General features: G+C 37.2%; 4 protein-coding genes across 4 annotated transcripts; 2 read left to right on the top strand and 2 right to left on the bottom strand.

Moving 5' to 3' along the window:
* The first annotated feature begins 333 nt into the window (after positions 1-333).
* On the top strand, positions 334-5080 carry LOC106318232 (elongator complex protein 1). The gene is made up of 5 exons (XM_013756120.1): positions 334-597; positions 831-1167; positions 1293-4347; positions 4432-4530; positions 4615-5080. The coding sequence occupies exons 1-5, from the start codon at positions 436-438 to the stop codon at positions 4928-4930; spliced, it is 3969 nt and encodes a 1322-aa protein (XP_013611574.1). The 5' UTR covers positions 334-435; the 3' UTR covers positions 4931-5080.
* Positions 5081-5491: 411 nt separating this feature from the next.
* On the top strand, positions 5492-8402 carry LOC106318532 (WAT1-related protein At5g13670-like). The gene is made up of 8 exons (XM_013756553.1): positions 5492-5725; positions 6512-6704; positions 6798-6860; positions 6979-7095; positions 7179-7428; positions 7507-7668; positions 7761-7909; positions 7983-8402. The coding sequence occupies exons 1-8, from the start codon at positions 5653-5655 to the stop codon at positions 8197-8199; spliced, it is 1224 nt and encodes a 407-aa protein (XP_013612007.1). The 5' UTR covers positions 5492-5652; the 3' UTR covers positions 8200-8402.
* A 67-nt stretch (positions 8403-8469) lies between these two features.
* On the bottom strand, positions 8470-12291 carry LOC106318531 (GTP-binding protein TypA/BipA homolog). The gene is made up of 14 exons (XM_013756552.1): positions 11929-12291; positions 11683-11795; positions 11371-11574; positions 11116-11292; positions 10859-11011; positions 10644-10733; positions 10413-10547; positions 10162-10278; positions 9898-10049; positions 9748-9832; positions 9522-9616; positions 9180-9345; positions 8913-9108; positions 8470-8828 (listed from the first exon to the last, which is right to left on the bottom strand). The coding sequence occupies exons 1-14, from the start codon at positions 12137-12139 to the stop codon at positions 8695-8697; spliced, it is 2028 nt and encodes a 675-aa protein (XP_013612006.1). The 5' UTR covers positions 12140-12291; the 3' UTR covers positions 8470-8694.
* A 617-nt stretch (positions 12292-12908) lies between these two features.
* LOC106318490 (phospholipid:diacylglycerol acyltransferase 1-like) lies at positions 12909-16971 on the bottom strand. The gene is made up of 6 exons (XM_013756499.1): positions 16411-16971; positions 15432-15654; positions 15066-15349; positions 14659-14977; positions 14311-14570; positions 12909-13759 (listed from the first exon to the last, which is right to left on the bottom strand). Exons 1-6 carry the CDS (start codon positions 16842-16844, stop codon positions 13276-13278), a joined length of 2004 nt encoding a protein of 667 aa, XP_013611953.1. The 5' UTR covers positions 16845-16971; the 3' UTR covers positions 12909-13275.
* Between the last annotated feature and the right edge of the window lie 5911 nt (positions 16972-22882).

A 22882-nucleotide genomic window follows, 5' to 3' on the forward strand; every position in this document is an offset into this window, starting at 1 on the left:
GGTATAAAGGCAAGTAACGAGTGTTTGTGGTCAGCCCTAGTCGGAACCAGTCTCTGCATTAAACCCTTTGCTGCTGATTCTTCTTGTACAGACGGAGGTGCTGGCAGGGAATCCAAACGGTGAATCAGAGCATCGATAGTATGATGTTGTGTTATTGACAAAGATTGTGAGAGTGAATCGATGAAAAAGACTGGATATGCAGAGTAGAGCCCCCCCTCGAGTAAAATAAAACATGAACCGGGCTGTTAAAACGCAAACCGGCTTTAAAAACATAAACCGGATCTTGTTAACTCTTTTAACGCGAAAAGGGAAGCAATATAGCGCGGCTGTGTTGGTTTAAACCCTAATGTCAGTGTTTGGGGTTTTTTTATCTGCCTCCTGGATCTGTAGCTGCAAAGCTCGTTGAAGTTGTAGAGAAATTCGTACTCCTCCAAGATGAAAAACTTGAAGCTTTTCTCAGAGGTTTCTCAGAACATCCAATTGCATTCGACGGGAGACGAAGCTGTACAGTTCGCAGCTTACGACATCGACCAGAGTCGCTTGTTCTTCGCATCTTCTACTAACTTCGTTTACGCCCTTCACCTCTCTTCCTTCCAAGTAAGCAATCTTCTGCCTCTAAAACTCGTTTCCTCTTTGGTTACATCCTGTCTTTGATTGATAAGGGAAGCGAGTGAGACAAAAAAAAGTTTTAGTCTTTGGTTCAAGTTTCTTGCAAGTAAGGATTTTTTATTTGTTGGTAGAGAAGAAAACACATGTTAATGAATATGGTCTGTATAAAGCGAAAGCCTTTCAACTATGTTGTGTTGATGTCTTTAATCATAATGTTTCAGAATGGGAGAGATAGTGCGAAGGTTTTGCCTGTGGAGGTCTGCAGTATTGATTTGGAGGCAGGGGATTTCATCACGGCCTTTGATTATCTCGCGGAGAAGGAGTCTTTATTAATTGGGACGTCTCGTGGGCTTCTGCTTGTGCACGAAGTTGCGAGCAATGTGACTGAGTTAGTTGGAAATATAGAAGGAGGTGTCAAGTGTCTCTCCCCTAGTCCTACTGGAGATCTACTTGGATTGATTAGCGGTTTTGGTTTTGGTCAGTTACTTGTAATGACTTATGATTGGGATTTGATGTATGAGAGGGCGCTTTCTGAGGTTCCTGAAGGTGGTTACGTACGTAAGGACCCTTTGCCTTTATCATATGTATCCTCTCTTTTACATTCTTCTTGACCCCATAGCTGAAAGTTTTACTGAACACCTTCTCTTGATTTGCTAACCATGTGAATCAAATAACTGTTTTAGGTGAAGCAGATGACGTGTCTGTAAACTGTGAGGGACCTTCCATTTCCTGGAGAGGTGATGGGAAGTACTTTGCTACTATGGGTGAGGTTTTTGAATCCGGCTCTATGCACAAGAAGATCAAGATATGGGAGAGTGATTCTGGCGCTCTGCAGTCTTCTTCAGAAGCAAAAGATTTCATGAAGGCGATTCTTGAATGGATGCCTAGTGGGGCAAAAATCGCAGCTGTTTATAAAAAGAAGTCAGATGATGGATGCCCGTCAATTGCTTTCTTCGAGAGAAACGGACTTGAGAGGAGCTCATTTAGCATCGGAGAGCCAGGACATGCCAACGTAGGATTTGAATCTCTGAAGTGGAGCTCTGCATCAGATCTTCTTGCAGGGGTTGTTAGCTGCAAAACACACGATGCTATTAGGGTGTGGTTCTTTAGCAACAACCACTGGTACCTGAAACAGGAGTTTAGGTATCCAAGGGAAGCTGGAGTAATGGTCATGTGGGATCCAACAAAGCCAACGCAGTTAATATGTTGGACTCTGGCAGGGCAAGTTACCGTTTGTAATTTTATGTGGGTGACGGCAGTCATGGAGGACTCAACAGCCTTTGTCGTAGATAATAACAAGATTCTCGTGACGCCACTGTCTTTGTCCTTGATGCCACCTCCTATGTATTTGTTCAGCCTTACTTTTTCTTCCGCTGTCAGGGACATAGCATATTACTCGAGGAACTCTAAGAATTGTCTGGCTGTGTTCTTGTCTGATGGAAACCTGTCTTTTGTTGAGTTTCCTGCACGTGATACTTGGGAAGATCTTGAAGGTAGGGACTTCAATGCAGAAGTTTCGGAGTGTAAAACAGCGTTGGGCTCTGTTACACATCTTCTATGGCTCGATGTCCATTCACTTCTGTGCGTCTCTGCTTATGGCTCTAGCCAGAACAAGTGTCTCTCTTCTGGTTCGTCTGAGACAGAGCTCCACGGTTCTTATTTACTGGAAGTTGAAGTCGTCTGTCACGAGGATCATGTACGTGATCAAGTAACATCCTCTGGCTTTGCTGCTAGCGTTACTTCTCAGACACCTCTCGAGTCACCCGTCATGGCTCTTGCCTGGAACCCTAGCAAGCGTGATTCCGCCTTTGTAGAGTTTGACGGTGGGAAAGTGCTTAGCTATGCATCAAGATCAGGCTTTATGGAAACTCGTATCAATGATAATAGTATCTCTTTTCCATCAGCTTGTCCTTGGGTGAGGGTGGCGCAGGTTGATGTTGGTGGCGTGCACAAGCCCTTGGTATGTGGGCTAGATGATATGGGTAGACTGTACATCAACGGGAAGAGCCTATGTAATAACTGCAGCAGCTTCTCATTTTATTCAGAGCTGGACAATGAAGTGGTTACCCATCTGATCATCTTGACCAAACAGGATTTTCTCTTTATCCTCGACACCGAGGATGTACTGGAAGGAGACGTGGCACTTGGAAACGTCTACTTTGTGATTGACGGTAGAAAGCGTGACGAGGAAGTTATGAGCTACGTAAACGTTTGGGAGAAAGGTGCCAAAGTAATAGGAGTCCTCAACGGAGACGAAGCTGCTGTGATATTACAAACTATCCGGGGCAATCTCGAATGCATTTATCCTAGAAAGCTGGTCCTGTCTTCCATCACGAACGCGTTAGCTCAGCAACGGTTCAAAGATGCATTAAACTTGGTAAGGCGACATAGAATCGACTTTAACGTTATCGTGGACTTATACGGGTGGCAGGCGTTTCTACAATCAGCTGTAGAGTTTGTTGAACAAGTAAACAATCTGAACCACGTCACAGAGTTTGTTTGCGCCATGAAGAACGAAGATGTCACGGAAACACTTTACAAGAAGTTCTCCTTCTCCAAAAAGAGGGACAAGGTTTCACAAGCGAAGGATCTGTCCGGTAACAAAGTGTCATCAGTTCTACAGGCAATTAGAAAAGCCCTTGAAGAACATATACCAGAGAGTCCCTCAAGGGAACTTTGTATCTTGACCACTCTTGCTCGAAGCGATCCACCTGCTATTGAGGAGTCTCTCATGAGGATAAAATCTGTTCGTGAGATGGAGTTGCAAAACTCCTCTTCTGATGATAATTCAATCAAAAAGTCTCGTCCATCTGCAGAAGAAGCCTTGAAACACCTTCTGTGGTTATTAGATTCAGATGCCGTCTTCGAAGCTGCCTTAGGTCTTTACGATCTGAACCTTGCAGCTATCGTGGCGCTCAACTCCCAACGCGATCCGAAAGAGTTTCTACCTTATCTCCAGGAGCTGGAGAGAATGTCCGAACCCCTGATGCATTTCAACATCGACATTAAATTACAACGTTTTGATAGCGCTCTCAAGAGCATCGTATCAGCAGGGGATGGCTACTTTCCTGATTGCATGAACTTGATCAAGAAAAACCCTCAGCTCTTCCCGCTGGGACTTCAGCTAATCACCGATTCTGAAAAGAAACAAGCGGTTCTAGAGGCTTGGGGAGATCATCTCACTGATGAGAAACGTTTTGAGGATGCTGCTACTACGTACCTTTGTTGCTTTAACCTCGAAAAGGCTTCGAAGGCGTATCGTGAGTGTGGTGATTGGAGTGGGGTACTCAGAGTAGGCGCGCTAATGAAGCTAGGTAAAGATGAGATCTTGAAATTGGCGTACGAGTTATGTGAAGAGGTCAATGCTCTTGGGAAGCCTGGGGAAGCAGCGAAGATAGCTTTAGAGTATTGCGGAGATATAAGCGGTGGAGTTAACTTGCTTATCAATGCGAGAGAGTGGGAAGAAGCTTTAAGGGTTGCCTTTATGCATACAGAAGAGGGTTTGATCTCAGTGGTGAAGAGCTCTGCTCTTGAGTGTGCTAATGGTCTAGTAAGCGAATTCAAAGAATCGATAGAGAAAGTAGGAAAGTATTTGACTCGGTATCTAGCTGTTCGGCAGAGACGTTTGCTGCTTGCAGCAAAGCTCAAGTCTGAGGAACGCTCAGTCATTGATCTTGATGATGACACAGCTTCAGAAGCAAGTAGCAACCTGAGTGGAATGAGCGCCTATACTTTGGGGTACATTTTTACCCTTGTCTTACTTTCTTGGCTGATCTTAGATTGCATAACATAAGATAGTTGCTTTCTTTGATATTATTGCAGGACAAGGAGAGGTTCTGCTGCTTCAGTCACCTCAAGCACGGCGACTAAGGCAAGAGACTTGAGGCGCCAGAGAAAGAGCGGGAAAATCCGTGCCGGCAGGTATGTAGATATGTTCTTATGAAAGTTGATTGGTTTCTTTTGATGAGCCAAAACATGAATCAAATTGGTGTTGTGTGAATGCAGTGCGGGTGAGGAGATGGCGCTTGTTGATCATCTGAAAGGTATGCGTATGACAGAAGGAGGAAAGCGAGAGCTGAAGTCGTTATTGATATGTCTGGTAACACTTGGTGAGAAAGAGTCTGCGCAGAAGCTGCAACAGACTGCAGAGAATCTCCAGGTCGCTCAAGTAGCAGCAGTTGAGCTAGCAGACGATACAGTGTCCAGCGAGAGCGTCGATGAAGAAGTGTATTCCTTTGAACGTTACGCTCAGAAGACGAGATCCACGGCACGAGGCTCTGATGCCTTTAGCTGGATGCTTAAGGTGTTCGTTAGCCCATGAAAAATCTTTAAATCTTGTTCTTGACTGAATATGCATAACAACATTCCTGTACGTTAAACATCAAATGTTCCTGCTACATTTTGTCCTCTTCGTTTTGGATCTTTCTTGTTATTACCGTTTTACATTAAAGAGATTGAGTTGCATCTACCACTTTTTTTTTGTTCACTGCTTAGATTACTGTGTTACACAAGATAGGTTTAGTTGATAAAATGGACAAGTGCTACACTGTATCGGGTTCGTCTTTTCGTTTATATCATGTAAAAATATACAATTAATATATCTTTGATCAAAGAAAAAAAATACAATTAATATACCTAATTAATTCTGCTATCTATAGTTTGACTATATACACAGCTATTTATGCTATAAAAGTAAATGCATTTATTCAATGTAACTACGACCATAAACTTAAGTTTTTCCACAAGTGCATTGGCTTTCTTTCCTTAGATTTCAATTTATAATATGTCTCCACATCTCTTCTGCGTGACTGCGTGTATCTCTCTATTTTACTTTTAGAGAAGTAATGTTCTTGCTTAAACTCAATTAATATCTCCTGTGACCCCGAAAAAAAAACCTTCTCATCTCATTCACACATCTTTTATTGTTTTGTTTTGTCATTAATCACTGGTGTAAGAGAATATCCCAAATCAAATTGTCATCAGAACGGTGAAGCTCCCATCTCATCATCGACCCTTCTAAAACAACACTGTGCCTCAACCCGCATGCGCTCGACCACTACAGTCTCAACTCTCGGGAGACTCGACCTACATTGTTCGTTATTTGTGAATTTTACAGGTTCGTATTTTATTTCAAAAAAGTTTTATTTGTAGACTAATGTGTAGTATAAATCACAAGAACTTTAAACAATTGTATTTGAAACCATGTAATTTCAAATAAGCCATACTTTTGTTTAGCAAATTTTGTAATGTTGCATAACATGTTGGTTCTCCATCGCGTATATTATTAGGTGAATGGTCTCGCTTTCTGTTTTGTTTTGATTTGTGACGTAAAACGATCTCATGAGTACTACTAAGCTTATACTTTATAGGGTTCTACGTTAGATATAGTAGGTCCCTGCACCTCAAGAGAGTTATGTTATTTGATACTGATCGTTAAAAATCCATCAGAAGCGGTTGATAAAGTGATAGGGAACTTATATAGATCGGGTTAGACTAATAAATTATGTAACGACAAAAATAAAATTAATCGTATGAAAAAATGATGGGATACTATAATTAATGAGTAATAATTGAAACCGCCGATTTTAAATAAATTGACAAATATATAAAGCTGGTCTATGAGAGTCAGCACCGAACCAATCAAGAAATGTTTACCTCTTAAAACACGAGTTTAGTGCTCTTTGGACTTCCTCTTTTTTAGGTATATGTATTAATTACTTGCACTTAAATCAAAAAAATACTTTTGAATGCTCTTTACGTCGGAACACATGAACACGTTATGAGGCATCAAAACAGAATACACATTATATATACACGCATAGATATCACTTTTGTTTTGCTTATAGCAAAACCAAAAAACATATATTTCCTAACTCCAAGGGAAAACGTTTTTTGTATGCAGAGAAGGTGCAAATAATGAAGTTTGAGAAAGCAAGGCCCTTCATGGCCATTGTTTTCATTCAGTTTCTGTATGCATTGATGTCTATAGTAGCGAAAATAGCTTTGAACCAAGGGATGAGCCCTCATGTCTTAGTTGCTTACCGCATGGCAGTTGCTGCAGCTCTCATTACTCCTTTCGCTCTCGTTCTTGAGAGGTATCTTCTTCTTCTTCTTGTGGTTCAGGTTTGTAAAACAAAATAACATACAATATGAAGTTAAAATTATTGTTTCTTGTGTTGTAAACGTAGGAACTCAAGACCAAGGCTGACTTTCAAAATCTTGTTACAAATATCCATCCTGAGTTTATTTGAGTATGACTTTGTTACATCATTTCTGATTCACAATGATAGAATTAAACATATAATTAATTTTTTTTTTAAAATAGACAAGATTCCTCTGCGTAACTAGGTTTAAATGAAACAAATGCAGGCCTGTGGTTGAACAAAACCTGTACTACTCAGGGATGAAACTTACTACTGCCACATTCACATCGGCTTTGTGCAATGCACTTCCTGCAATGACATTTATAATGGCTTGCATTTTCAAGTAACTCTCTCTACCAATATTGTTGCCGATGCATATACTAATAAAGTATTGCTGAGGTTTTTTTTTTTATGTTTTCTTGAAAGACTCGAGAAGGTGAATATCAAAAGGCGTCACAGCCAGGCGAAGCTGGTGGGAACCATGGTAGCTATTGGAGGAGCAATGCTCATGACTTTCTTCAAAGGGAATGTCATTGAGTTGCCTTGGACAAGCAAGCCATGGGGGATTATTGGGCAGTCACATGCTATGAATACTCCAAAGCAGGAAGATGTAGGAAAAGGATCAGTTATGCTTGTAGCAAGCTGCTTCAGTTGGTCATGTTACATCATTTTACAGGTAGAACATATTCCCCATTCTTATAATTATTCACAGAGAGGTAGTAAAGGTAACAGAAGAGATTATATTATTTTTCAGGCAAACATTCTGAATACATATAATGCTGAGCTCTCGCTAACAGCACTTATGTGCATTATGGGGATGCTGGAGGCTAGTGTTATAGCATTGATATGGGAAAGGAAGAACATGTCTGTCTGGAAAATCCACCCGGACATGAAGCTTTTAGCTTCGATATATGGGGTACCACAATTTTTTTATAATCTCTGTCCATAAACTTTTCACAGTGAAACCTTTTTATGTGTGTGTTTGTTGAGCGAAGTATTGTTATACAGGGACTTGTCTCAGGGTTAGCATACTATGCTATTGGATGGGCATCAAAGAAGAGAGGCCCTGTGTTTGTGAGCGCATTTAACCCCCTCAGCATGGTCATCGTTGCTATACTGAGTTCCTTTGTTTTCTTGGAGAAACTCTACCTAGGAAGGTAAACAGCCTTGATCCAAGTCTACTGATGCGATTGATCTAAAGCAACTAAATGTGTTTCCTGAACTTTGTAGGGTTGTTGGATCAGTTGTCATCGTCTTTGGAGTATACTTGGTACTATGGGGTAAAAGCAAGGACAAGATAGAGCAGCCTTCAACAAACGCTGGGTGTGCAGAGACTGTGGTAAAAGCTGACGAGCAGATGGTTCGGACGCCTGATAATAACCAAGTACTACCCATCTATGACCAGTTAATGATCCCAAAGGCAGCGTTTCAGACTCAGTCAGTCTGAGATGATGATTTTGTTACAGTATCTCTCTATATAATGCACAACATTTTTGATAGTATCAATAGTATTGGTTTGCCAGAATAAGAGCAAGCAATACTCTGCCTAAAGTCCCAAAGAAGCTAAGTTTTTGGAGTATACTTGCAGAAATTTAGACACCTTAGTAAGATAACCTATTGTGGCAGCTTTCTGATAACCTCCATTTATAAGAATCAAACAAGCTATTTGCTAGTGGTAACTCAAGAAGTTGTACAACTTTAAAGTAAAATATGATCAGAGATGGAAGTAGTCCAAATGGGATATAAGGGGTTTTCCAAAAAGCATTAATTTGATTACATCCGGAGGACTCACCACCCCCTCATAAGAATTCAAGACTTATGTATAAGAATCAAACAAGCCTATATAAGATATCATTAGAAACACTAGAAACTAGATTTCATCTTTTTAATGAAAAAAGCTTTTCAGCTTCCTCCAAACCCCAGCTGCAAAATGTTTTTTCTTTTACCTGCCTTTCTTGGCCATTTTAGGATTCTTGCACATCCTAATACTAAGAGGCGTGACTTCCACAAGTTCATCCTCTTCAATGTATTCGATGCAGTCGTCCAGACTATAAGTCAAAGGAGTGTCAAGAACCACTGTAATTAACCCCCACAAAAAAAAAGATTTGTCAGCAGATGCATTTGAAACTTGCACAATAGCTTAAGGTTAATATGAAATACCTGTCACATCTTTGTTGGAGCGTATGTTTGTCGCTGCTTTCTTCTTGCAGATGTTAAGTCCCAAGTCCCCAGGTCTCTGGTGGATCCCAACTATCTGACCTTTGTATACATCCACACCTGCACCTACAAACATTTGCCCTCTCTCTTGAGCACTTGCCAGAGCATACGATGTTGATGTTCCATCTTCAAACGCAACCTGAAACTCCCACTTCCCTTTTCAGAAACAACCAAAATGCTTAAAAACTTATCTCAACTCCCTAAACTTACCAGGGAGCCAAGATCACGGGTGCTAATATCACCAGCCCAAGGTCCATAACTGTCAAAAACGGTGTTGAGGATAGCTGTCCCACGAGAAGCTGTTAAAATTGCATTCCTCAATCCAAGAAGTCCTCGTGTTGGGATTTTGTACCGTAGAAAGACTGTTCCTTCCGACCTGTCATTCAAGATTCACACACACACAGTCAGATTGATCTTAATAGCTGCAAACTGTAGATTTACCAAGCAGCTTATCAAGAGGCAGTCTTAACACAAAACCATTATCAAGAAGCAGAAAAAACAATGCACACTTGCATATAAGATGAAAGGTAGGGCAAGAGAAAGGATACATACCCAACACCCTGCATATCAAACATCTGTCCACGCCTTTTGCCAAGAAGTTCAACAACAGGCCCCATGTGATTCTCTGGTACTTCGACAGTTGCTACCTGAATATTAGTGAGCAAGAGCAAAAGTTAGTTCAGTGAGTAGACAATGAAACCAAAGATATTCAAATTAAAGTGAGACCATAGTTTCACAACTTGTTGCGTATCTCTTATGTAGGAAATTATAAACTCACCTCATACGGCTCGAGCAATTTATCATTAACCCTTTTGTTGATAACTTTCGGGGGTCCAACCATAAATTCATATCCCTCTCTTCGCCTGGAACATGTTATCGTTCAGCTACTTTCAATGAAAAGATTGATGTGTTCAGTGAAAGGACTTACATGTTTTCTATCAGGATGGTAATGTGTAATGTGCCTCGTCCACTAATGATGAATGTGTCTGCTGTCTCACCATCTTCCACTTTCATTGCTAGATTTCTTTCGAGCTCACGGTTTAGACGATCTCGCAAGTTCCTGCTAGTCACATACTTACCCTACAGAAAAGGAAAAGGAAAATATAATTCAAATCAAATATTGCACTAATCCAAGTTACAACCTCCCTCTTAAAATACTAATGATAGTCATATCAGCCATGATTAAACCTACCTCACGACCAGAGAAAGGAGAGGTGTTGACAGAGAAGGACATTTTCACAGTTGGCTCTTCTACTTTGATTGTAGGCAGAGGCTTCCCATGAGCTTTATCAGCAATAGTCTCCCCAATCTGCAAAATGTACAAAGAAACCAAGAAGTTACAACTCAATTGGCCATTAAAAAAAGAAAAATGACAAGTGGCGCAAGCAACTATCCAACACTCTCGCATTTGGCATCAAATGATACATGCATATGCGTGTGTACCTGAATGTCATCTATGCCACAAACAGCGCAAATATCTCCAGCTTCCACTGTATCAGCAGGTACTCTGTAGAATTTCTCATAAACAAAGAGCTCACTCACTCTTGCAAATCTACACGAATCTTCAGAAGTGCACACCTGTAAAGGTATATACCCAATAAGTTTACAACAAATCATTGAGCACACATCAATGATGTACGATAACAATAAGGTGGAGATTTATCAAAATGTTACCCTGACATCCATTCCTTTGCGTAGTGCCCCTGCGTGCAACCGCCCAATAGCAATACGTCCTTTATGCTCATCATACTCTATATTTGTGGCCTGAAGGAAAAAAAAAACATTAGCTTCATACAAGTGAATATCTACACAACTTCAACTAGACTGTCTGATTCATTCAACACATAAAACATAAAACATGAAACGGTGGAAAAATCACAATGACTCACAAGCATCTGAAGTGCACCATCTTTTTCAATATTTGGGCCAGGGACACATCTAATTATGGCCTCGAACAGGGGTCCAAGGTCTTCTGAAAGGTCATCCGGAGTAAGCCCTGCCTTTCCTTTAATCCCACTGGCGTAAATCGCTTGGAAATCACACTATACACCACCACCAACAACAATAAAAATTAGTAACGTTAGTATCATATGAGTGACGAGAGGTACCACATAAGGGTTAGACAAACCCGAAAATCAAGCAATACCTGTTCATCTGTAGCGTTAAGTTCGATAAACAGCTCAAAAGTGGAATTGACAACAAACTCAGGACGAGCAGAAGGCCTGTCGATCTTGTTCACGACCACGACAACCGCATGTCCAAACTCAAGAGCCTTCTTTAAAACAAACCTCGTCTGGGGCATTGGTCCCTCAACAGAATCCACCTAAGAAACAAGAAAGCGAGGATAAGAAAAAAAAAGAGATATGCAGAGCTGAGAGAAGTTTATTATTTTAGAGCATACCACAAGAAGGACTCCGTCAACCATGTTCAAGACACGTTCCACTTCACCACCAAAGTCAGAGTGGCCAGGAGTATCAATGATATTCACTTTCGTGTTTTTGTAAGTGATGGAGGTGTTTTTGCTAAGAATAGTGATTCCTCTTTCACGCTCAAGGTCGTTAGAGTCCATGATCCTCTCTTGCATCACTTGGTTATCTCGAAACACCTACACAAGTAAAGATAAATAATTAAGCATATACTCCATTACTTTTCTCAACAGATTTGGATAATTTAGAAAAAAAAAACAAAACAAAACAAAACATGTGATGTTTACCTTAGCTTGCCTGAGCATAGAATCAACCAAAGTAGTTTTGCCATGATCAACATGAGCTACAATTGCTATGTTCCTCACGTCATTCCTCCTCACCAGCGTCTTCTTCTTCACCTCTGTTATATACAGAGAAATAAAAATCGTTCCTTTATCAAAACTGAAACCAATTACAGCAACAAAAACTACTACTTTCACCCTGTCCGAACGGAAAGAAGAAATTAAAAGATAAAAAAAAGGAGAGAAATTTACCGGAGGATGGTTCTGCAGTGGATGGAGAGGCGGAGCAAGTGATGGGACGATGAAGGGGACGCCTCCGGGAACGAAACCGGAGAGCTCCTCCTGGTTTAAGAGCGGAGGCAAAGCTTACGCCGAGCACTTGTTGGTTGTGAAGGAGAGGAGAAGCTTGTCTCCTCAAAACCGCTGGAGAAGCGGGAGAAGAAGTGCTCAAGCTCAGCTCCATTGAGATAGATAGATTTATTTTGGTTGGAGAGGAAGAGAAGAAGAGCTCTCTTGCCTCTTGTTTTTATTCCAGAGGAGGATTACGACGCCGCTTTTGCGTTATGACTGCGCTTTCGTGTGGAGTAGATGGACCAGGTTAAGCCACGTCTGACTCTTCGACTTATGGATACATGGTGGCTCTAGTATTTTTTCTTACAACCATTAAAAACAAGATTGCATAGTTCATGATAGGCCTCCACTTTCTGTTTTTCGGTTTGGTTTTGGATGAAGTATTTCGGTTTACAGTTTTTTTTTTGGTTCTAGAGATTTAAGAATCATTCGGTTATTTACAAAATCTGGTTCATTTTCGGTTCGGCTATTTTCACCGTCGGTTTGGTTTGAGTAATAAAATTACTGGGTAATATTTCGAAAAATGCATTTCCAATTTGGTTCTAGTTTTTAAGCTAATTTCATGATAATATGGATATAAACATCGGATAATTTAGAGTTTTCAGTTTAAATATTAAGTAATTCGGGTTGCGAGAATAAAAATGTTAGATAATTCAAAAAGCTCGAACAATTTTAAACATTCCGAGCAAAAAAAACATTCGATAACTCAGGTGTTCTCGGTTCGATTTTGTTTTTTGATTTTTTCGGTTTATAGGAACAGTGTAGTTATGAAATTATATTTGGTTTTGGTTATTTCGGTTCAGTAGGGTTTGATTCTGGAGTCTAGACCTAGTTCACGATGTGCAGTAGAGGCTTTTTTAATCAAATTTGGCACAAATATATAACATAAGTTCTACATTATCCTAGTTTGAATCATTATCTAAGCGTAAAACCAATACAAGTTGAAGCTATGTAGAACCAATACAAATTGATGCTTTCGACAAGACAAACAGACATGACGCAGCAAGCCTTGCACTATCGTTCCAAGAACACAAACATAAACAGGATGGTATAATAGTTTACATCCCCCAATAAGAATATATATTTAAATGAAGGGTACTGAGAATATTGCACCACCACACATATCATTTTCAGAGGCTTCTTGTGACTCGGACATCATGATGATGATGATGATGATGATGATGATCTCTCCCTGCGTGGAAGCAATAAGTTCACAAAAGCTGGCAGCCTCAAATAGATCAAATATATTCACAGCTTCAGGTCAATACGCTCTGACCATTCAAATATACCAGAGTGGACCTGGTCGTCTCCTAGATCCGACCCGTTACCTCCTGCGGCAACCCTCATGATATCCTCTATCAACGCAAAGTTTCCCATGATATCAACATGGGCCCCACTCTGGGTCCCGCGACCTTCGAGCAGGTTGGCAGGTGGAGAGTGGTTGTACTCTCTAACGTAAGTCTTGATTCCCGAAGGGTTGAATCTTGTCTTGCCACGCCAAGCTTTAGCACACATGAACCCGGCACTGAGGACCGGTACCGTTTCATCCCCATCCACGTTGTAAACTCCAGCTTTCAGACAGCTGTTTTCGTCCTCCTCGTGAGCAGAAGTGTAGATCTGAAAGGGGATGCAGCTGTCAGGAGACAGGTTAAGCTTGTAGATGTACGATCTTTCTGTCGGTATCCCAACTCCGTACAATGAGTAGATCTCCATTTCAGGGGCATTGGGTAATCTAAAATAGCAGAACAAACCGAACATGGTTAAGATGAGCAACGTGTAGCATAAGATTAGTATATACACATAGAGAAAGACTCAAATAGCTTTCTTAGCTCTGAGCTGATAGCCATATTCTCACAAGATGGAACATAAATAGTAGGCATGCGGGTTTTGTAGTTAGGGTCGAATAGTTCGGTTCGATCAACATCTCGCCAAAGTGAACCGGAAAAAAGTTCGGTTCATTTCGGTATTCGGATAGTTCGGTTTTTAAAAATTTTACCGAAACTAACAGAAGTTTCTAGTTTCAAATATATTTTGGTTTTAAATTTGGGTAATTTCGGTTAATCAAGTTAGTTTGGTACAAAATTTGGTTAACAATTTTTTTTTGGAAAACCAACTAACCGAACCGAAAACCGAAGTTTTTTATAAACCTGCCAAATAGAACCAAACTTCTCACCAGACTAACCGAAATTTCGGTCCAGTTCGGTTCAAAATCCCAGGCCTAATAAATAGACTGATGATGCATCAGGAGGAAGCATAAAGTTGGTACCAAAACAAATCACTTACTTTGTTTCCAACGGATTAGACCAGTGTCTAGGATGCTCGTACTTGGGGTCATCTAAATCATCCGCAATACCGTATGAGAAATGAGCTGAACCACGCGCCATCATCTTAGGAGCAACATAATGTAACAAATCTATAACCGCATCAGCAGTGTAGACCTTATACTCAGCAATAGCTTTGATCCCTCCAATTCCCATATCATGGTACTCTGTCCACACGTCACGGCACGTGTTGTTTGGGATACTCTGACCTTTCACAGCACCCTTCACCAAAGTAACATATATACATATTATTAATCATCTAAATCACAAAAGCTACAAGAGGTTTCAATATGATTTGTTATCTCCTTACTCGAAAATCAATGTTTTTAATCTCAGATGGATGAGCCTCTGCCACGTCTTTCCCAAACGATATGATTCTTCCGTAGTTGACAGGCTTCGTCTTGGTAACTAAACTCTCACTTTCTTCACCGCGAGTCTCGTTGCTCTTTTGCTTTTTACCAGAGCAAGTGTAGCCTTGCTCCGGAGACCAATCAAGACCACCCCATATCGTGTCACCTCCTTTAGGTATCATAGACATCGTTGAGTCCCATGTGCGTGTCATTCTCATTACATGCTGCAGCGTCTGTAGTCTGAATATATCCGTGTCTAAGAACCCTGGCGCAATCGCTCTGCAAAGTTTCAAAAATAGTTAAGTTCTGTTAACGAACCAAGCGACTAAAGTACAACAGCAAGTGTTGTAGAAGAGTTATTCAATACCTGGCAACGGCAACATCCTTGGCTTCAGCAGAGAAGAGGCCTGCAACAGCTTTTGGAACACCAAGAAACGGTCCACCAATGTTCATCACCGCTTTTATATGCTTGGCACACCAGTCAGGCCCACCGCCGCCGCCCATAGGAGCTGGTGCCTCAACCCATTTCATAAAATGTAGAAAGTACAAGACTCCCATCGAATGAGGAACTATAACTGCTTTTTTTCCACCGTTGGTGGAAACCATCAGCTCTATATTGCTTTTCATACGGCTAAGCGTCTGGTCACGCACCTAATAATTCAAAATTTAAAAAAAAAAGTATTTAAGCCGTAAGAGATGAACGTGAAATGGAACAGAATAGTAGATTTTTAACCTCTGTGTTCTGAAACGAGAGCCTCCAGTCATATGCAGCCATGTACATGTTCTTCTCTTCGTATCCGATATGTGCAAGGTTAGCAATGAGCACTGCCCAGACAAAGTAGCCAGGAGCAAAGTAATCAGCAGCCACGAGTCCTGATACCGCTCTAGTTCTAATACCAGCAGGATCCAGGCCGGTTTCGTTGTCAAGTGACATGTGTTCCACCCAACATAGAGGCCTGAATCAATGAGATAAATAACAACAGTAAATAAAACTGGCATATCAATTTCAGAGAAGAAAAAAAAAAGAGGAACAATGAGGCGAAAGAAGAAAGATGCAGATCAATACAAATAAAATATATCAGTTCTATAGAACGCTCTGTTCAAAGCTAGAAATGGATGAAATTAAAGACAAATGTATGTGGAAAATTTTGAAAATCACGTTTTTGAGTTCTCAAGAAAGAAATTGAGAAAAGCACATTGAGCCAAAACACAAAAGAAACTAACTTTTAGTTTGCACATGCGTATACTTGAAGAACAAAACAACCATCCTATATCACAAGAATCTAAAGTAAACCATCCACTCTTTCACAAATGTAGTTAGTACTTTCACATCTATTCCTAACAGAACAGCACAAACAACACTACTTCAGTATACACTCCGTACAAGTAACGTAAACTCAATGACAATAAAGGTAGCAACTTTGTTCAGAACAGAATGTCTAGCAATATATTAGGCAATAACATTTAACTTCAAGTTTCCTAGGCAGCAGACATGTTTCATCCGACATCTTGCTTAAAACCTGAAGTTGGCAATTCATTTCAATTCCCTTACACAAACATATAAAATAGTATGGTCTCCTAAAGAGATAACATTTCGCACCTAAAAAGCGACTAGCGAGTGAAACATACGTGAAAGCAGCAAGAGCGTGATCTCATCAGATCCAACCCAAATCTCAAATATAAAACTAAAGATTGAAAAGCAAAAACCTCACCTCTTATAGACTTCACCGAAAGTTCCACCCCACAAGCGCTTCCTAAACAAACCATCAGCGCACTGTTTGCCTTCCCAAAGCTCAAGCCCTCCAGTGACAATCCCGGGAATAAAGATAACAGGATGCATCGCCTTGAGACCTTCTTTCTTCAGCTTCACGCCTGGCGGGTCAGGCAAAGGACCCGTGATCGCCTCCGTCACGTACTGAGGAAAGCTCGCGGGCATAGCGTTGTAGAGGAACAAGAGGAACCACCACGTGACGCACACGCACCCGATGAACCAGCAACAGGAATCCACGCACGACCACTTCGCCTTGTCGGCTCCTCCGTTGGATTTCTTGTGATGATGAGATTTCTTCTGGGGATCGTCGTCGTCGTCGTCGGGCAGGTCCTCCGATGGAGAAGACGGAGGCTTTTTCCGTTGAATGAGGGGCATTTTCGTAATTTGATGTTAAACAGAAGGAAGAAAGACGAAGGAACTTTTGTGAAATTTCAGGAAGAGTTACTTTAGAACCAAAGAGTATTGTGGGATTTATTAGATCAGTCTAGAGAGAGACAAAGACAGAATTTTTTTGTTTTTTTGTTTTTTTGTTTTTCTTGTCGGCTTTTATGTTTTGTGATGAGCTCGGTCCGGATCATTGGCCAGCTTGTTCCTCCTGGTTGCGGTTCACGTTCGACCGACAAACCTCCGGTCCGATCCGTTGATTTCCATTATTAGTCCAAACAGTTTTTCATTTTATTTATACAATTAGCTTCAGTTTCTTTCCTTTTTTTTGGTCAAAATTATATGTTTACCATCTTTCAGTTTCAAATATAATTTTTATAAATGTAAGCAGTTAGTTATATATCTTTAATTAAGGAATAATGAATGACGAATAAATATTGTTTTGAGTGAATGACCTAAATAAGTTTTATAACAGTTTAATAGTAATCAAATGGTTGAAAGATTCATCTTGAAATCTTGTGGAGATTACAGTTTGAAATTCTCAACAAGCAGAATATTTCATAACCAGAACACTTTAATGTATGAATTCTGGCATTAAAAATTATATATTTATCATATTTCTAAGCACTGAAAGTCTGATAGTGTCATTTAGTCCACCTTTTCTCTATTCTAGAGTCCATATATGATAAATATAAAATCAAAGATGAGAACAAGCCTAATTGTGATGGAAAGATCTTTGTGATTTTCAAAAGTGTTAGTGTGTTACAAGAGAATTGTATAACAAGAAGGTAAAAAAAGAATTATACGGTTTAGAGATTTCAAAAACATGTTTCAGTTCAGTTTTTGTGACTACATCGAGATGACCAAGTTGAAATGTTTACTGGTTCGAATCTCGGACTAGTAGTGTCTGTTAATATTGTCATGGGTAAAGTGTCCTCTATTGTTGTCTACCTTAGATATGATCACTAAATCCTTATCGTTTCTCAATGGTCCTCTTGCTTCCACCACAATGATGGCCCTATATTTAATTTTAAATTGTTTTTTTCATACCAACTGTTTTTTGGGTATAATTTTCCTACCAACTTGCTCATTTCTTTACATTCCGACTAAAAACACTTCAGTTATTGTGAGTATTGGAGAGAAAAGATCCAGGTATTCCGTTTTCATGAATTAGTACAAATTGTTTTTATACCAATATGACTTGTAGAATAAAGTGAAGGAAACCACCACCACAAAGCCTTTAAAATTCATCCTAGAGACATGTAGATAAGATGAGAATAAATGAGATACTATGACATTTAAATGTATAATTCATGATACACAATCTACCATAGACAATGAACAAGTAGCCATAGTCGTCCCGAATATCTCTCAATCGCCTGTGGAAGAAGACATCGTTTGTTTTCTAAGACCTATCCTGGTATCTAAACCCATCTAGACCTGTGGCCTTAAGACCAATCCTAATTGGCCATTTGATCCATTTTGAGTCTAACATTTCTATTTTGTAAGACCGATCCTGGTATCTAAATCCATCTAGACGACCAATTCTAATTGGCCATTTGATCCATTTAGAGTCTAAACATTCTAAGTCATTTTCAATACATTTAAGGTTCATATACATAATCGATCAACACAAGTAAGAACAAAGGCAAATCATTATTTTATTACTTATCAAAATGAGATTCCTTACATAGGTTTAAGTTGCACAATTGGCTATACATGTATTCATAACATAACCGATCTAACCCTACACCACACACTACATCTCGGCTTGAGTCTTCACGGCTACGATCAACCTCATATCCTGAAACCACATATCATTACACATCCAACACAATCTGATAACCTAGTAAGCCAATATAACAATGCATGGTTTGATTTCCCTATTTCCTTCCGTATTCCTAACCATTCTATCATAACATCAATCGGTCATACTTAGATATAACCTAGGACAACCGGATAGACCATTCAACATGACCGGATCGCCCATAGGTTTGATCTAGCCAATTGGCTTAGGTCTACGTTCGATCAACCTAACCACTAGTCCGGCCATTAGGCCATGGAATGCTTTGCTCGGACAGACCTAGTTGGTCCATGAAACCGCCTGAATAAGAACCATAACTGAACCACCATATTTTGATCTGACCCAAAGGATAAGATCTATGGTCAATCAGTTTGCTGTGTCTGGCCGAAGGCCAACTAAACCAAGTGCTTTAATTTGTGGTTTTTTTCTTTGTTAATAAGTTGTGGTTTTAAAATATATATATATATATATATATATATATCTTTGAACCAAATAAAATGTGAGTAGATATCCAATAAAACGTCTATATCTTTTTTGCCCTTTAACAAAAAAAATTAACATTTTACCCAAAAAAATCTTTTTTTTTACCATACTACTAGTATCCTACAACAGAGTTTACGTCGGACACACTTCAGAGTACTGACCAGTGTTTTGAAACTTAGAACCGGATCCACGGTTGAACCGGTCAACCCAGTGACCCGATAAGTAATCTAGTTTGGGTTTTACAAAAAAAATATTATTTAAAAACCCGATAAAACCCGCAAAAAAACTGTTAAAACCCATAATTCGACTATCGGTTGAACCACTGGTTGACCCAATATGTAAGTTTTACTTATTTTCTTCTTAGATGTTTTTAATTACATTGTTAAAATATGTTTTTTATTTTAAATAAGAAATTTAGGTTTTCAGTTTTTACTATCGTTTTTCTCGAAAGTCGACTCTGTATGTCTTTCAAATTTTTTTGTCAATTTTTTGTTTGTCGTGAATCTCACTTACAACACAATAATAATCGTTTTGATTTTTATTTGTGATCTTTAGATTTTGATGAAGATTTCATTATATCACCTAAAGAAAATGAAGTGAACAATGATAGAGAAAACCAAAATTAGTTGATGTGATTTGTTATTAATATATTTTTATTATTAACAATCTATTTCAATTTTATATTTTACTTTTGGTTTATTTTAAATTTTAATTTTATTATTCACATTAGACATTTAAATAATTATGGATTTTAAGTTGATTTTTTTATTATATGTCATAACTCCTAACTTGTTACCAAAAATTGTTAAATTATCTAAATTACTTTTTTGATATTTTGTATGTGAAATAAAAAAAAATTAAGTATTTTCTATATATTTTTTAACCATAAATTTTATTTTATTTTTCAATATCTGATATATTATTATATAATAAAATTAATTTATTTATTAACTTACGGTTCACCCGCGGTGATCCTGTAAATTGTCTTGGTTAAATGTCTGAATCGGATTTAGAAACATGGGTACTGACTGACTGCAAAAGCGAACCAACCGGCCTGGTCCATGTTTGGAACAGAGCACTTAAATGGACGTTTGACCTGTTTGCTGACATTTTCTGACTTGATATGAATGCTGTGGAGATTGTCTTAATATGCATAAGAGCTATTATCAACATACACACCATATTATTTAATATTTAAATCAAAATCTACTTTTTAAAAATAAATATGTTCAAAATGAATATGAAATGTCTTCAATCATTTAGATATATTCACATAAATTTATAAGAAAATGAAAAGTCATAATATATTTGATATACATGAATTAATAGAAATATAAAGTTATTTGTTATTTTATATCGGTAAATAAATGTTATTTCAACATATTTTAGTAATAGAAATTTTAATTTTAATTATAATATATTTGAGAATTTTATATTTTCAAAATTATTATTTCTTATTTAAAAGAGCAAGTCGGTGAATGGATATTACTTGATCTGAAATAGTTATACGTAATATTATGGTAGTTTTTTAAATTAAATTATAAATCAATCATATATAAAACAGAACTAATGTAAAAAATCTTGTTCAAAATGTAATCAAACAAAAATAAAACAGTCACCAATTATACTTTAAAAACTAAAAGAAACATTTGTTTAATTTTTTTAATAATACTTGATCTGAAATTTAGAAATATCTAGCTAATTTTAGAAAACAAAATTTACATTGTTTTGCTTTCGCATTTCTGAATCAATAGATTTAAAATAAAAATTTGGATGATATACTTTCTTTGATAAAAGTTTTAATAAGTACGTATATTTTTAAATAGTAGTGATCTATATTAAATTGGTATGTTATCGAGCTAATTTTAGAAGAAAAAAAATATATCGTTTCACTTTTGCATTTCTAAGTCAATAAAAAATTTGGAAGATATAGTTTATTTGATAAAAAATTTTGATAAGTACGTATCTTTTTAAATAGTAACAATCTATATTAAATTGGTATGTTATCTAGCTAATTTTAGAAAACAAAATTTACATATATTCTCTTTCGCATTTCTAAATCAATAGATTTAAAAGAAAAATTTGGATGATATATTTTCTTTGATTAAATTTTTGATAAGTACGTATATTTTTAAATAGTAATGATCTATATTAAATTAGTATGTTATCTAGCTAATTTTAGAAAACAAAATTTACATCGTTTTGACTTTCGCATTTTTAAGTCAATAAAAAATTTGGATGATATAGTTTATTTGATAAAATTTTTGATAAGTACGTATATTTATAAATAGTAACGATTCATATTAAATTGGTATGTAATCTAGCTAATTTTGAGGAAAACAAATTTACATCGATTCGCTTTCGCATTTCTAAATCAATAGATTTTAAAGAAAAAATTGGATGATATAGTTTCTTTGATAAAAGTTTTGATAAGTATGTATATTTTTAAATAGTAGTGATATATATTAAATTGGTATGTTATCTAGCTAATTTTAGAAAACAAAATTTACATCGTTCACTTTCGCATTTCTAAGTCAGTAAAAATTTGGATGATATAGTTTATTTGATAAATTTTTTGATAAGTACGTATATTTTTAAATAGATCATTTTAAATAGTGATGATCTATATTAAATTGCTATGTTATCTAGCTAATTTTAGAAAACAAAATTTACATTGTTTTGCTTTCGCATTTCTGAATCAATAGATTTAAAAGAAAAAATTGGATGATATAGTTTCTTTGATTAAAGTTTTGATAAGTACATATATTTTTAAATAGTAATGATCTATATTAAATTGGTATGTTATCTAACTAATTTTAGAAAACAAGATTTACATCGTTTTGACTTTCGCATTTCTAAGTCAATAAATTTTTTCGATGATATAGTTTATTTGATAAATTTTTTGATAAGTACGTATATTTTTAAATAGTAATGATCTATATTAAATTGGTATGTTATCTAACTAATTTTAGAAAACAAGATTTACATCGTTTTGACTTTCGCATTTCTAAATCAATAGATTTAAAAGAAAAATTTGGATGATATAGTTTTTTTGATTAAAGTTTTGATAAGTACGTATATTTTCAAATAATAATGATATATATTAAATTGGTATGTTATCTAACTAATTTTAGAAAAAAAAATTTACACCGTTTGACTTTCGCATTTCTAAATCAATAAAAAAATTGGATGATATAGTTTATTTGATAATTTTTGATAAGTACGTATATTTTTAAATAGTAACGATCTATATTAAATTGATATGTTATCTAGCTAATTTTAGAAAACAAAATTTGCATATATTCTCTTTCGCATTTCTAAATCAATAGATTTAAAAGAAAAATTTGGATGATATAGTTTCTTTGATTAAAGTTTTGATAAGTACGTATATTTTTAAATAGTAATGATCTATATTAAATTGGTATGTTATCTAACTAATTTTAGAAAACAAAATTTACATCGTTTTGACTTTCGCATTTCTAAGTCAATAAAATTTTGGATGATATAGTTTATTTGATAAAAGTTCTGATAAGTACGTATATTTTTAAATAGTAATGATTTATATTAAATTGGTATGTTATCTAGCTAATTTTGAAAAAAACAAAATTTACATTGATTTGCTTTCGCATTTATAAATCAATAGATTTAAAAAAAAAGTAGTGCATTCAAAACAAAGTTCTACTCAATTTTAACCAAGATTGAGCAAGTTAAACAGCTATCCCTTACCAATCTATGAGAGAAT

This window comes from Brassica oleracea, chromosome C9, assembly GCF_000695525.1.
Source record: "Brassica oleracea var. oleracea cultivar TO1000 chromosome C9, BOL, whole genome shotgun sequence".
In the NCBI taxonomy this organism is placed as follows: domain Eukaryota; kingdom Viridiplantae; phylum Streptophyta; class Magnoliopsida; order Brassicales; family Brassicaceae; genus Brassica; species Brassica oleracea.

Bases quoted from the DNA above. Each gene is read 5' to 3' on its own strand.
- LOC106318232 (XM_013756120.1), top strand. From the start codon at position 436: ATGAAAAACTTGAAGCTTTTCTCAGAGGTTTCTCAGAACATCCAATTG. The intron at 598-830 runs GTAAGCAATCTT...ATAATGTTTCAG, and splicing joins TTCACCTCTCTTCCTTCCAA to AATGGGAGAGATAGTGCGAA. The intron at 4,531-4,614 runs GTATGTAGATAT...GTGTGAATGCAG, and splicing joins GGGAAAATCCGTGCCGGCAG to TGCGGGTGAGGAGATGGCGC.
- LOC106318532 (XM_013756553.1), top strand. From the start codon at position 5,653: ATGCGCTCGACCACTACAGTCTCAACTCTCGGGAGACTCGACCTACAT. The intron at 7,669-7,760 runs GTACCACAATTT...ATTGTTATACAG, and splicing joins TTTTAGCTTCGATATATGGG to GGACTTGTCTCAGGGTTAGC. The intron at 7,910-7,982 runs GTAAACAGCCTT...TGAACTTTGTAG, and splicing joins GAGAAACTCTACCTAGGAAG to GGTTGTTGGATCAGTTGTCA.
- LOC106318531 (XM_013756552.1), bottom strand. From the start codon at position 12,139: ATGGAGCTGAGCTTGAGCACTTCTTCTCCCGCTTCTCCAGCGGTTTTG. The intron at 11,575-11,682 runs GTAAACATCACA...TTACTTGTGTAG, and splicing joins CTATGCTCAGGCAAGCTAAG to GTGTTTCGAGATAACCAAGT. The intron at 10,279-10,412 runs GTACACACGCAT...TACATTTTGCAG, and splicing joins GTGGCATAGATGACATTCAG to ATTGGGGAGACTATTGCTGA.
- LOC106318490 (XM_013756499.1), bottom strand. From the start codon at position 16,844: ATGCCCCTCATTCAACGGAAAAAGCCTCCGTCTTCTCCATCGGAGGAC. The intron at 14,978-15,065 runs GTATTGAATAAC...GAAACTTTGCAG, and splicing joins AAGGATGTTGCCGTTGCCAG to AGCGATTGCGCCAGGGTTCT. The intron at 13,760-14,310 runs GTAAGTGATTTG...CTGCTATTTTAG, and splicing joins TCTAATCCGTTGGAAACAAA to ATTACCCAATGCCCCTGAAA.